Source organism: Vanellus vanellus (genome assembly GCF_965231255.1).
Source record: "Vanellus vanellus genome assembly, chromosome: 1".
NCBI lineage: Eukaryota > Metazoa > Chordata > Aves > Charadriiformes > Charadriidae > Vanellus > Vanellus vanellus.
The window spans coordinates 96,589,143-96,603,449 of record NC_138905.1 but is presented as its reverse complement, the minus strand read 5'-3'; the positions used below and the strand labels follow the sequence as shown (position 1 = coordinate 96,603,449).

Genomic DNA, 14,307 nt, shown 5'->3' with positions numbered 1-14,307 from the left:
TCAAGAGTAAATGAAAAACCCATTGAGGGATTGGGAAGATGTAGGAGTACTAACCCCTATACCTTGCTTTAACTAAAAAGAACAAATCTGAACAACAGTTTTCATTTGGTTTCTGCAGAGCGGCACAGAGGAGACACAGAAGAGTAAGAACATGGACTCGTCATATAAACATCTTCAGTAAAGATTATATATTTGTGCCTGTGAATGAGGAGTAAGTATGTGTTTTAGACACCTTTTCTGATATTTAGATTTAAATGTTTGAGTGTTGTGGTGATAAAAAGATTTATGGCTGTAAGCTTGGATCATTGGAAATGAACACATTAGTTTTTGAAGAAGTAACGGGTGTGGAATGAGTAATTTTGAAGTCTCTTCAAAAGTTAATCTTTTTATTTAGCTGTCTTCAGTAGAATTTGCATTTTTGTGTTTTATTTTACTGAAAATTGCTTTTATATATTTTTCAAAATAATTTGTGTCATTATGATGAATCCTGTGCAGTTAAGTAATATTTCTATAAAGAAATCACAGCAATTCATAGTGTTAATTAATCAGGAGTGGTACTTTCATGGTCTGTGCCTTGGCCTGGTTGAATAACTGACCTGCGTATGGAAACTCCAGTAAAACTGAATAGTCATTGAGAGTTACATATGTAAAACAGCTGCAGAAAGAGATAAGGCAGAAGGCATGCCACACGCTCAGCTATATTCAACACTGGGTCACCATCACAGATTATTTTATTACTTTTTTTTTTTACAGAGTGGGATGGGTGGTGAGACACTGATAAATTGCTGTGGTGGGTTTGTTGCTTTTTTTAAAGGAATTGATCCTTCTTTTTTTGCTATTATGCCACAATGCAAAGTAAGATACAAGTGAGAAGATTAGTATGAGATGCCGTGAAGGAACATGGCAGTGATGGTTATGTGTCACAGAACAGTTATCCATGAGCTCTCAATGTTATAAAAACTTTTCATATCCTTTTCAGAATGAAATGTTATACAGTTTTGATATTTTTCCTCCCCCTCTCCCCCTGCTGGGCAGGTCTCATTGGTACATGGCAGTTATCTGTTTCCCATGGTTAGAAGAAGCTGTGTATGAGGAGTGTCCCCATCAGGATTCATTATATCACCAGGATCAACTGTCTCCACTTTGGTCAGAGAGTGAGAACACTAGAACTGGTTCAGTGTTGTCCTTTCCTGGTAACTGCAAGGATGAAGAAGAAATGGATGCTAACAGGAGTTTATTCTCAAAAGGTAGGTAATCTAGAAGAAAATTATGTCAGCCCATATACAGTTCTAATAGTGTCTTAATCCTTGAAGGAGAGATAAGATGTCTTAAAAAGCATCTTTCACGTCAAGACTGATGTAGGATGTTTTTTGTATTACCATGTATAGCAAGGAGCACACTGCATTCTTCTTGTCTGCAACTCTAGAAAATACTGGAAGTGACATGTCAAATAAGTAGCTCAGATCCCACCATGAGTGGGAGGTTCTTGGATTTCAGTATGAATTTTATCAGGAAAGAAGGCCCTCAGTAACTCTGCTATTTGAACATTCAGAAGGGAAGCAAAATCAGCTTATACTGCACTATTGTGTTTTGAATACTAATAATCATGAATTTGAAAATGAAAATGTTTGTTCTGAAATATTTTCTTAAGACTTTTAAATTTGGTCTTTTGTACTAGGTGGCTATGAAATTGCTGCTTCTGCTTCAGTCCTGGATTCAGGGATTTCTAAAGTAAGTCCCTTTTTGTACTGACAGAGGAAACGTATTACTGTATTTCTGGAGACTTTGAGACTTGACCGAGTGATTTTGCATCTTTTTCTGCAGCAGCTGTCGATGTTTGCATGGCCTGCAGCATGTGCAGGGCACTTAGGATTAGCTTGAAGTCCTCATTTTCCTACCTGTGTTGCCTATGCTATGCTTTCTTGTATTTTTAAAAATTATTTATCTCTCTTTCTGAAATGGCAGCCTGTTGGCTTTACCTTTAAATCTATGAAGACATTTGAGTTTATAATTGCTGTAGGTTTTTTTAAGGTTATTTTTATTTTCTCTTCTCCCAGATCTCCTTAAGTAATTCCAAAAGGCAGATTTGTAAAAGGTATGTTTCTTTCATACTAATATTGTATCATTAAGTTATATTAAGAAATTCTGCAGTAATTCAAGTTATTTGTCATAAAGCCACAACTATAGGAACTTGTCCATTTATTTCCATGTTTGTTCAGATATTGGTGCTCTTGTTAAGCCGTATTCAAACAAAATATTTGCTTCAGTTGTATTGGTAATGAAAGGCTACAGTGATTTTTTTTTTGTTTTTGTTGTGTACAGGCCTTGCATACTCATCTTAGATTCTCTGAAAGCTGGTTCTATGCAGAAAACAGTTCAGGTTTTGAGAGAGTAAGTAACTGCAGTTTCTATTTATTAGAAAGAGATGCTGCTGGGCATATTTCTATGTTCAAAATACTTTTCTCTGTAAAGGTATATATTTCTAATGCTAAAGGAAAATCCATAAAGAGCCACAACAAAGAAAATTGTAATAGCAATAGAGGCTTGTGTGAAAAGCCTGTCTTTGTTCTGCAACCTAGATATAATGCAAAAATTGTAAATTGGACAGTCTTTTTGAAATTGAAAAAAAAAAAATTAAAATTTGAAGTAGAGGCAGGGATTGTGGTTTTTTATCCCCTCCAGTTCAGTAATGGAGGGTGTTTCTAAAGGTAGAAAACCAGATTCTTTAAAACAAATACTTTGAAATTTAAATTATTAATTTTCCAAAGGGCTGATCTTAATTTTTTTTTTTTTTTGATGAAGCTTACAGAATTATGGTGCTAAATCCACTCCTATCTATGCATGAAAAAGTAGACGCTAGACTGAAGCTTTCTGAAAGCTTGATGTGTCAGTATAGTTATATCAGAATGGTATTATTTGTTTTGAAAAGTGAGAGTAAAAATATATTCAGTCTTTTATATGATTAGTATGTAAGTATTGGAAGAATGTCTTCAAACTTTCAGTACTTTTATATGCTTGTAATAACTTTAACATCTATCAACAACTTTTTTAAAAGTTGCTAATATTAAATATTTGAAGCTAAACAGAATTGTGCTTTGTGTTCTCTGTTGTATTCACTTCACTGAAGGGAACAAAAATCTGTAAACCAAATAGTACATCCTTCTTGTAAAAGTAAATTCTTCATAATACTATGTGAGGGTTCGATGAGAATCAGAAATTTTTGTGAAACCTTTTCCCTAGAGAGGAAGGAGTGAAATAACAATTTATTAATCTCGTTGGGATGTATTAACTTAGTGCTCTATGCTTTGAGCTACCCCTGGGGTTGAAATTCCAGAGAGGGTTGTTTCCTGGAGTTCAGAGACATGTCATGAAAAGTCAGAAAGCCAAGAGGGGTTTTATGGTTTGTGAGATACAGAGAAGTTTGGGAAGCAGACCTCTTATTCCTTCAATTTGCAGTTACACCCTGAAAGCGGAAGTGTAAGGAAACTGATGCAGGCGTTCCATGACCTCTTGTTTCCTTGAGTTGATTTTTGTTGTGTTTTGGGCAGTGGTCAGGCTCAAACAAATTAATTTTAAGGTCTGCAGTCGTAGGTTCTTGCCGTTTCTAGGGAATGTGCTTCACTGATCTTTGAATTGTTTCATTTTTTCCTTCTTTTCAAAGTTGCCATTTTCCCCAGTGGTGTTTGGGGTGTTTTATATATTTTTATTCTCAGAAATGCAAGGACTTGTGGCTTTTAGAAATCAAACACAAGATCTGACTTAATGTATGTATTTTTTATTTCCTAAAGTGAGACTTTATGTTTGATTTTCACATTCCCTGAGCCTTTGCAACTCTGACTAAAGTCAGCAGAAGAGTATTAGGTAGCCGTTGCCTTTTAAAATCAGACCCTTTATGCTTACGATCCCATCTTCAAAATCAGTGGCCAGCCCAGAAGGTGGGGCCAGTGAATTGCTACTGGAGCACAAGAACAGTAGAAAAGCCTGATGACAAAGAAGTCATAGTCATTAAGGAAGTCCCTTAAGATTTTTAACAAGTCTTTATATACCTTGTACACTAGTAGGTTGCAAAGGTTATATTGGTGCCATCGTAACTGAAGTTGTTTGTAAGGTGAATTCTAAGGGTTTTTTTAATGGTTTTCTTAGGTTAGAAAAACACTGTTGGCCGCTCACGATGAACCCAGGAAAAATCTTTGTGATAGCTAGGAAAGATGACTTGAGTTCTTCCTTAGTTAAGGTTCAAAAATGTCCTGGTATCCTAATAGCTTGAACAAACTCAGCACAGATAAATGTTTGTTTTTAAATAGCATCATGCATCTTCCTTGTTGTTGGGACGGACACGACACTGAACATCAAGTTGCAGCAATCCAATTTCTTTATTTTACAAGCAGTGCTTTTGTATATCCTTTTACCCGGGTGCTTATCTATGAATATATTCTACCATTCTACTTTTGCCTAATACGTTCTCACATCACACGCCAGCCAGCCAATACAATTGTTGATCACGCGCTGTTCGTGCTCTGGTCAAAGCCAGGATGTTTGCCAACCCTTATCTTTTTACTCAGCTCTTCTCAGGACTCCCCAGTCTCTTCAAGGGTACACAGATATCTGCTCAAGGTCAATGTTAAACTCACATTCTGATCCCTCGGACCAGCCGAGGTTTCCCACATCTTCGTGTTTTGTATATTGCATATTATGTAGTGGTGATGCCTCCGAGTGTGATAGAATATTGGATAGTGGAAATTGTGGTGTTCCTTGTATGAAATTTTTGACAGATTCTGTGGAAGAAATTGATTAAAGCTATTTTAGCTTTTTCGCCAGCTCTGGAACAATATTGAGTAGTATTCCAAAATGCATTGAGCTTGAGAGTTACTTCTCAAGTATTTAATCTGTTTGCTTTCTTTTGTAGGTATCTTGAAGTGGAATGGGAAGCTAAACGAAAAACGCATCGAGAATTCAATAAATCAACAATGATTGACCTGTGTCCTAGAGTGCCTAAACAAGATAACAGCAGTGATTGTGGGGTCTATTTGCTGCAATATGTGGAAAGCTTCTTCCAGGTACAAATGGAAACTACCTTCCCCTTTCCCTAAAATCACCTTAAACCCCAAAAAACCTATTTCTGAAGGAAATAGCCAGACACAAAAGCCTGTGATTCTCAACCTCAAAAGTGTCAAAGCCATTTGAGGAAGAGGAGATAAAACCCGTTCTTCAAGTAGTGGCAGAGGTCTTTGTGTCTGGAGCACAGTTTCTCATCTGTGTTTGTTGGCAAACATTTCTGACCTTGTAGTTTAATGTTGCTTTTATATTGACTCATTCAATATCCATAACTATTTAGGTGTGTTTGGAATCGATTTAGTTTACACATTTCTGGCCGACAAATGTTACAAAAGCATCTGTTCCATTCATCTCTTCTTGTATCCTCTAAAACTTGGTCAGCTTGTGCCTTGACCTTTGAGTGGCTCTACAGGCTGCAGCTTCTGCAGGGGCTGGGGGAGGAATCCTTAAAAGGGAATGTACAGAGCTAAGGGAGTCTCTTTCCTGTTCAGCACATACCTTTAAACATCTGCAGATGCTGAGCTTCAAGCACCGTCTTCTAGGGTGTCCCCAACTCTTCCTCCCCCTGGTCAGTGCACTGCCCTTTTGCTCTGTCCTTTGAATGGCTCTGTTTGTTTGATGCTTATATATGTGGTCCATGCTCTCTCCGGGAGTCCTGTGCATGGAAGGCCTTGTGTGGGGCCTTGGCCAGTGGACAGATTTTTCTTCAGTGGTAGAACAGATCATTATTCCAAAGTGCCTGTACACTAATGCACACAGCGTGGGGAACTAAGTTGGGGAATTAGAGATCTGTGTGCAGTCGCAGGGCTATGATCTTGTTGAGAGCACAGGGATGTGGTGGGATAGCTTACATGATTGGGGTGCTGGGGTGGGTGGATACAGGCTCTTTAGGAAGGATAGGCTAAGACGATGAGGGGGTAGAGTTGCCCTTTATGTAAGAGAGCGGATGGAATGCATGGAGCTCTCCCTATGGTTGGATGAGGAGCCAACTGAGAGCTTATGGGTAGTGATTAAAGAGCTGACTAATACGGGTGACATAGTAGTGTGCATCTGCTGTAGGTCACCTGATCAGGTAGAACAAGTGGATGAGGCCTTCTCTGGGCAGCTAGAAGCAGCCTCATGTTCACGGGCACTGGTCCCTGTGGGGACCTTCAACCACCCTGATGTCTGCTGGAGGGAAAACACAGAAGGACATAAGCAGTCCAGGAGGTTCCTGGAGAGCATCGAAGACAGTTTCCTGACCCAAGTGATAGAGGAGCCCGTGAGGAGAGGTGCTGTGCTGGACTGCATGCTCACAAGCAAGGAAGGTCTAGTTGGGGATATAAGGGCCAAAGGCAGCCTTGGCTGCCATGACCATAAGATGTTGGAGTTCAGGATCATGAGAGAAAGGAACAGGGCAAAAAGCAAGATCACAAGCCTGGACTTTGGCCTCTTCAGGGATCTGCTTGGAAGAGTTCCATGGGATAAGGCCCTGGAGGGAAGAGGGATCCAAGACGACTGGTTGATATTCAAGGAACACCACCTCCAAGCTAAAGAACAGTTCATCCAAACAAGCAGGAAGTCAAGCAGAGATGCCAGGAGGCCTGCATGGATGGAGGAGCAGCTCCTGGCAAAATTCAAAACATAAAAAGGAAGTATACAGAACACAGAAGCAGGGACAATTAACCTATAGAGACACTGTCCAAGCATGCAGAGGCATAATTTGGAAAGCCACTGGAGTTTAATCTGGTGAGGAATGTCAAAGACAACAAGAAGGGCTTCTATAATTACATAAGCAGCAAAAGGAAGAGTAGGGAAGATGTGGACTGACTGCTAAATGGGGCAAGGGTGCTGGTGACATAGGACGTGGAAAAAGCTGAGCTTCTGAATACCTTCTTCATCTCATTCTTTACTAACAAGGCTGGCTTTCAGGAGTCCCAGGTCCTAGAGACTGGGGAAGAGACTGGAGCAAGGAAGACATACCCCTGGTAGAAGAGGATCAGGCAAGGGAATACTTAAACTGGACATTCATAAGTCCATGAGCCCTAGTGGGATGCTCCCAAGAGTGCTGAGGAAGCTGGCTGATATCGTTGTGGGACCACCTTTTATAATCTTTGAATGGTTGTGGCAATCAGGAGAGGACTGGAGGAACAGAAATGTCACCCCATCTTCAAAAAAGGCAGGAAGGAGGACCTGGGGAATGATAGGCTGGTCAGCCTCGCCTTGATCCCTGGGAACGTGGAGCAACTAATCCTGGAAACCATATCCAGACATGTGAAAGACAAGGGGATTAAGAATAGTCAGAATGGATTCATAAAGGTGGTGGTGGAGTCATACTTGACCAAGCTGATAATCTTCTATGGTGAAATGACTGACTTGGTAGATGAGGGGAGAGCAGTGGATATTATCTGCCTGGACTTCAGTGAGGCCTTTGACACTGTCTCCCATAAGGTACTCAGAAAAACTGATGGACTACAGACTGCATGAGCAGACAGTGAGTTGGACTGAAAACTGGCTGACTGGATGGCTCCCAAGGGTGGTATTTAGTGGCAGTTGCTCTAGTTGGAGGCCAGTAACTAGTGGTGTACCCCAAGAGTCAATATTGTGTCCAGTCCTGTTTAACATCTTCATTATTGATCTGGATGTTGGGACAGAGTGCACCCTCAGCAAGTTCACAGGTGCCACAAAACTGGGAGGAGGGGCTGATACACCAGAGGGTTATGCTGCCATCCAGAGGGACCTGGATGGGCTGACAGGAACCCATGAAGTTCAACAAGAAGTGTAGAGTCCTGTGCCCAGGGAGTAGCAACCTCAGGCACCAATATATGCTGGGGGTCACCCAGATGGAAAGAAGCTTTGCTGAAAGGGACCTAAGGGTCCTAGTAGATACCAAGTCAAACGTGTGCTAGCAGTGTGTCCTTGTGCCGAAGAAGGATAGCAGTATCTTGGTTTATGTTAGGAGGAATGTTGCCAGCAGTTCAAGGGAGGTCATCCTTCCCCTCTTCTCAGTGCTGTGTCCGGTTCTGGTCTCCTCAGTACAAGAGAGAGATGGAGCTATTGGAGCAAGTCCGGCAAAGGGTCACAAAGATGATTAAGGTACTGCAGCATCTCTCCTGTGAGGAAAGGTTGAGAGAGCTGGAACTCTGAGAGAAGGCTCGGGGGAGGATCTTATCAACGTGTACAAGGGTGGAAAATGGACAGAGCCCTCTTTTCAGTGGTGCTCAATGACAGGACAAGAGGCAATGCATATAAACTTAAGCAAAGGAGGTTCCTCTGAACGTAAGGAAATTCTTTTTTTTTACTTTGAGGGTGACCAAGTGCTGGTACAGTTTGCCCAGAGAGGTTGTGCAGTATCTCACCTTGGAGATACTCAAAAGCTGTCTGGACATGGTCCTGGCAACCGGCTGTAGGTGACCCTGCTTGAGCAGGGGGGTTGGACCAGATGACCTCCAGAAGTTCCTTTAATCCTCAACCATTCTGTGATTCTGTGATAGAGGATTTGAGCTCTTGTGTAGGTGGGAAATGAAACTCTTTACCAGTGCATTTGAACTGCCCGCTCTCTAACAGTGGGGTCGTGTTCTGCCTGCAGATGCAAGGCCAGGACAAGGTAGTTGTAATTTGTCCTAAACATAGCAGGGCTCATAGACCACAAATCATGATGTGTTTTTTGCTTTGCTTTTTCATTTTATCATATATTACTTTATCCAAAGGAAGAAGAAGGTGAAATATAAACATGGCAAAAGAATGAAAAGGGAAAGAGAAAAAATTGACTTTGGCAAATCAGATGTGGTGTTGTGGCCTTACTGCCAAAGCTGCCAGCATCTCTCAGCCATTTCAATTTGCGGTTCTCTTTTGTTCTGAATTCTCCCTGTCTCACGTCCTGCTAAAACTGCTAGTGGTGGTCTTGCTTCTTTGTTTTCTTCTATCAGACAGACCAGCTCATGACAGAAAAACATATGCTTGAGGCAGTAAAAACTCATCATGCTTAACTGCTGTATGCTTGGTCCTTCCCTATAGTGTGATTGTACATGTGTGTTTTGTGACCAAAGTGCATCTATCCCTTGCTGGATATCAAGAGTATGTCTAATTGTATCATAGTACATGGAATCTGCCTTGAATATATGCTTATACTGCTGTATCTTTAAGAGAAGTGTGGTGACCGGTTTGGTGTTTACCATGAGTAGCTTGTGGTAAGGGTATATATATATGTGATTACCATGGAGGAACTGGAATTTGATGTTGAAACCTGTTACTGTCTCATGGAAACTTGTTTGTGCCTCCTTGGTCTCAGCAGTAATGGAAGGGCTTGAAATTCTTTTTGAAGGTTGCTTTAGGAAATTAATGGTGTAAATATTCCTTTTTCTGTTATCAGAATCCCATTGTGAACTTTGAACAGCCACTGCATCTGGAGAAGTGGTTCCCTCGTCAGCTGATCAGAAGTAAAAGGGAAGAAATTCGAGACCTGATCTTGCAACTACACTTTCAACAGCACGGTGGCAGCAGCAGCTAATAAATCTAATAAGCCAGACCTGGCAAAGAACATTGCTGTATAAAGTAACTGGAACTCTGCTTAGCAGCATTTGGGCTCTTTCTGCCTTACAAGGAAGGAAGAAAAAAAAAAAAAAAGAACCAGAAGAAGTATTTTTTGTTCAGTGTGTATTTATTTACAGAATTTTTTTCATTTGGGTTGTGTGGTCATAGAATGTAGTTGTGGGGGGAAAGGAGAAGGTTGTAGACAGAAGTGTAAATATGTAAATTATAGCTAATACATAAGGCTTGCTAACCGATTCTTTACTTGGAATATGAAAGCTGCATACAGGTATGTGCCACAAGGACGTAAAAATATTTTCATCTTTTGAAGCCTATTCTTTACAATTCTATATAAACATGGATGATTATGCAGGAGTCAGGCCTGAAGACAGGATTTTGACCCTATACTGTGTCTCTTGATTTTGCAGTTTGTACAGATAGAATAAATACTATGTATTGTTTTAATTTGAGAATCTAATGTTGACTCTCTTTAGAGATGTATTTTTTGTTTTGTTTCTGATTATATACAGAAGTAGTCTGCATGTGTCAGAAAATTCTGCCAAGATTTGAGGCTGCTGAATTTTGACATTTTTATTTTTATTTTTTTCCCTCCCTAGCTCTTTCATCATAAAAAATTTGCTTGAGAGTGACCATTGAAATCTTTTAAAGTTGAGAGCAGATTTTTTGAAAGTTTTTTTATTAAAAGATATTAGAAGAAATCTTGCTGTCAAAGTACATGCCAATATAAGACATGTAAGCGGTAGATTTTTTTAATCCTGTTCACCTTAGGTTTGGAAGTTACACCTGCGAATCTAATGGCATCACTTGCATTAGAAAGGCAAGCAGTTGTAGCTCAACAGCCTCAAAAGTTTGAGGTGTTTTACTGAAAAATAAGGCCATTTTCATTCAAAAAGGTCATTATGTTATACATATGTTTTTAAGGATTTATACTTTTCTCAGGAGAATTGAGTAAAGATGCCCCAATATTTGAGTGTTTGAACTTGGACTTGATTTGATAAACTAGCACAAGTTTATTGTTGTCTTAATACGTATTTATGTAGTTTTGCTCTAAACAGTGATCACATAAGGCTTCAAACAAACATTTTGACATGCACGCTTTTTATGTAGTTACTGCACGATAGAAGGTGACTGTTTTAAGAGGATGCTTTCTCCTGTTCCCCACTGTAAGTAAACTTAAGTGTGATCACACCTTTCAGAAGGACCACGTGTCAGATAACTACCAAAACCACCTGTGTCACAAACCTATCTACAAAACCAGAGCTCTTAAAGGTGGAAGTAGGCTAGAGAGTTAAAATAAAAATTGAGGGCAACCCAAAGATGTGAACGTTTTTATGGCATTGCAGAATTCTCAGGGCCCCTTCCCTCAAGGCAACTCTGAAACCTGGCATTTGGAAAATGCAGTTATTACTTCAGGTTCTGTACAGTCATCCAAAAAAAATCCCCCACCATTGTTTCACAAACCAGGAAGCATTCTTTCTGGAGAAGAGAGGCAATTTAAAAACAAAATAATTTGGTGAGCGCAGTTACCTTCTGTATAGCTGTAAGCAGCCTAGTGCAATTACCGTGTGGGTTTTGTCTTTGTTTCTACTTTAATTCTGTAGTTTATCACTACCCCCCCCCCAACATCTGTCCCCCTCATCCCAGAGTTTTTGTGGCTTTCATCACCTAAATCAAATCAGCAGCATTACTTACAGGGATAATGTGTGTATTTATTATCAGACAGATGAAAGATAAAATGCAGAAGTGTGTGCCCTTTCTCTACACCTTTTTAACTGATGCATATTTTCAGCGTTCCCTTATGACAAATAGTTTGGGCTTTTTCTTATGGTAAAGTTAGTTTTTATCATGAAGTAATTTGTTCTTTTTTAAATTGACTGGTTTATAGACATTTAAAAGCAAAAGCCATGTATAAACTTTTCTAAAGTGGTTTTATAACATTAAAGGATTGCCTTTGTAGATTTGTTAGAGATGTGCTATGAGAATGCCAATACTTTTGATATTAAAATTATCTCCAGAAGTTTCTGAATGTGATTGTTACCATTCTTTTCCCAGCTGCCGCAAATAGCCAGTGAGCTAAGTGTAAGGTAGGCCATCCTGCTGCTTTTAAGGTATATACACAGTACATCTCTCTCAACCCAAATTTGTATCAAACTGATTATTTGTTCTCCAGTCCTTATAAAGGCATACAGCTGCTTCACAGCTTCTTGTGGTAAGCAAGGCTGCTTTATGACTCAGGAGCCTTACAGTTGTTTTCTGTAGTCAGGCTAACAGTCTTGACAGCCTGAGTGACTCGCCGGGGAAATGCTTGGCTCCACCAGCCGCAACCCACCCCATCCCAGCCATTTGCATTTAACAGGTATGTGGTGGTGTCTGTGGAAAAAGTTACACTCCAGGTACCTTCGTGCTTCCTTTTTAGTTGCTAGAACTCCCCAAAGATAGCTTTGAGCACGTATAAGGCACCAGACTGACTCCAGGACCTTTTTGCACATCTCCTGCATCTCCATTTCCTGTATTAATTCCTGTTGAACTGAAAAGGTGGAGTGGCATAATACTTTTCCTACCAAAGCAATCTTTCTAAGGCTCTTTACCCTACACCGTGTCATTTTGCTTTCCAGGCAATGAATTGTGCTCATTGTTAAATGTAGCTGTCGGTTTCTTTAAAAGAAACTACTACGTCCTGGCTGTGTGGGACCAGAAACTGGCATCCATGAAGAAATCTAAGTCATGGAGGTCCATTTAAGGTACTGTTGGCAGGCATGACACAAGAAACAAGGTGGGAGAGAAAGTAACTTGTAGGAAGTAAATTGTCCAGGAAAAATATAAAAGAAACCTAGTTCTCATCAAGAACTGGAGAAGCGAATCATGAAACTGCAAGTATGCTTTTCATAAAGTGTCTGTGGACTGCTGTGTTTTTCCTCTGGAATTGCAGGCAGAGATGCATTGCATTCATCTCTCCTTTCTGGTACCCACCTCCTAGAATTTGACCCTGAAATGAGATTGCAGTACTCAGTAAGTACTACACCTTACAAAATAATAAAAGACTTAAAAGCCACAGTAGTAACACTTCTATCTTGGTTATGACAGGGAAGTAGAATATTGCTTCTGGCAACCTTCCCGTTCCTTCCCCCGGTTTCTAGATGGAAAAGCAGGAATTGTAGAACGAGACTTGAAAGGTCTCAGGGTTGAAAATGTTGCCATTAATGGTTGCGTAAAACTGAGACCAGTAGTAATAATTCTGTCCAACCGAACTGAAGTTGGAAACACTGTTCAAAGATGCAGTACAGACAGGCACTGGGATCGTCTTTGGCTGTTGAGCAAGGTAAGAGATACTTACCTGATCAACAGTTCAGAAAAGGAGGAAAGCTGAGGAATGCTGAGAATAGGCTTACGTTACAAGGCCAGAGTAGATAATGAAGATTAATTTGGTTGACCTCACTGCCTGATTTTTCTGCTCCAAATTCTTTGCAACACTACGTGATAGAAGAGGTGGCTATGGTGGGCTGAATTTTCTCGGCTGGAAGGCTGGACAGCCTCACACCTTGCTTATTCTTGGGAGACGGTTCACCAGAGAGCTCTTCACGAGCACACCCAAAAAGTGGTAATGGTGAAGCACTTGGCAACAGCAACCACAGAAACTGAACAAGTGAAAAGGTTTCACCTAAGCTAATTTTCTCAGCTAAACTGATTGGGAATTTTGTTGGTGAGTCCTGTCAAATACAATAAAGTCAGTTGCTGTAGTTGCAGTCACAGGAGACAATTTATAATCTTGGTATTGAGCTTGGAGATAGAGTCTACCATCACATGGCTCTTCATTAAGAGCATTTTCATTAAGGTGTACCTTTATTTTGCATTATTTATCTACAGATGAGTGGATTGAGCTTTTTGAATAAATTGTATTTGAAAACAGTGAAATTATTTAGAACAGTATGTGCGCTGTAGCAGAATTTCAGTGACCATTACCTTGTAGAGAACTATAATTCAGCTTAATCACATCTGGTATATGAAAGTGCATTTCTTTTCTTTTCAGAAAAACAAATTGTCAGAAAATTGTCTTTTTATTTTTGGAGGTACTGATGTGACCTTGGCGTGTTACCTCACTAGGATTATACTTCACTCCCCCCCCCCCCCGCAAGAATATACTTTCCCTAAGTAGTTTTGAACAGATAAATTTGGCTGCTGGAAATGAAGAATTATGCATTTTCTGATGCAAAGTATTACTGTAAAGGCTTTATCAAATCAAGGGAGGAGTTAATTTTCCAAGGCTATTTTGGAAAACTATAGCAGGAATTGTTTTGCTTGTTTTGAGAAACTTTAAATTATGATTGTGCTTTTAGTTATGCATTTTGCTATCATAAGTGTAGGAGATACTCAGCTGTTGCAAATCTAAATTTCAGTGCTGATATCAGTGTTGAATTTAAAATTGATTGCTTGAACTAATATTAATAAAACCGAATTTAAATGTTTGAAATATTTTATCACACAGAAGCTGACACAGCCATTCCATAGAAAAGAAATTTTGACAGAGAGATAAAGCAGGTAGTTTTTATACTATTTACAAGCTGAGTGCCTTTGAGTACTTTGCTGATGAGAAAAAAACAGCTGGTAATGGTGTATTTTACAGCTATAAATGCTGTAAATCTGAAGACTCTCCAGGAAAACTTTTGAGTTTCATACTCTTACGGAAGCATATGTATTCTGAGAATTTTCTCAAAGGGTTAGTTG

The 14,307-nt window shown here is 39.8% G+C and overlaps 2 protein-coding genes across 4 annotated transcripts in view; both read left to right on the top strand.

The window, feature by feature from the left end:
* SENP7 (SUMO specific peptidase 7) overlaps nucleotides 1-11,602 on the top strand; it is a 46,363-nt gene extending 34,761 nt beyond the window's left edge. The window contains exons 16-22 of one of the 3 annotated variants that reach the window (XM_082479046.1): nucleotides 119-211; nucleotides 1,036-1,247; nucleotides 1,679-1,731; nucleotides 2,058-2,095; nucleotides 2,323-2,391; nucleotides 4,907-5,057; nucleotides 9,407-11,602. In XM_082479046.1, coding sequence (XP_082335172.1) covers nucleotides 119-211; nucleotides 1,036-1,247; nucleotides 1,679-1,731; nucleotides 2,058-2,095; nucleotides 2,323-2,391; nucleotides 4,907-5,057; nucleotides 9,407-9,544 — 754 coding nt within the window. In that variant the 3' untranslated portion in view covers nucleotides 9,545-11,602. Of the gene's footprint in view, nucleotides 1-118; nucleotides 212-1,035; nucleotides 1,248-1,678; nucleotides 1,732-2,057; nucleotides 2,096-2,322; nucleotides 2,392-4,906; nucleotides 5,058-9,406 lie in introns of those variants that run through there. The other 2 variants (XM_082479047.1, XM_082479048.1) reach the window with 2 other exon arrangements.
* The window catches only part of IMPG2 (interphotoreceptor matrix proteoglycan 2), a gene marked incomplete at both ends in the record, with an annotated part of 63,416 nt that continues 58,764 nt past the window's right edge, over nucleotides 9,656-14,307 (top strand). Inside the window, one exon of the mRNA XM_082479035.1 lies at nucleotides 9,656-9,686. Coding sequence (XP_082335161.1) covers nucleotides 9,656-9,686 — 31 coding nt within the window. The remainder of the gene's footprint in view (nucleotides 9,687-14,307) is intronic.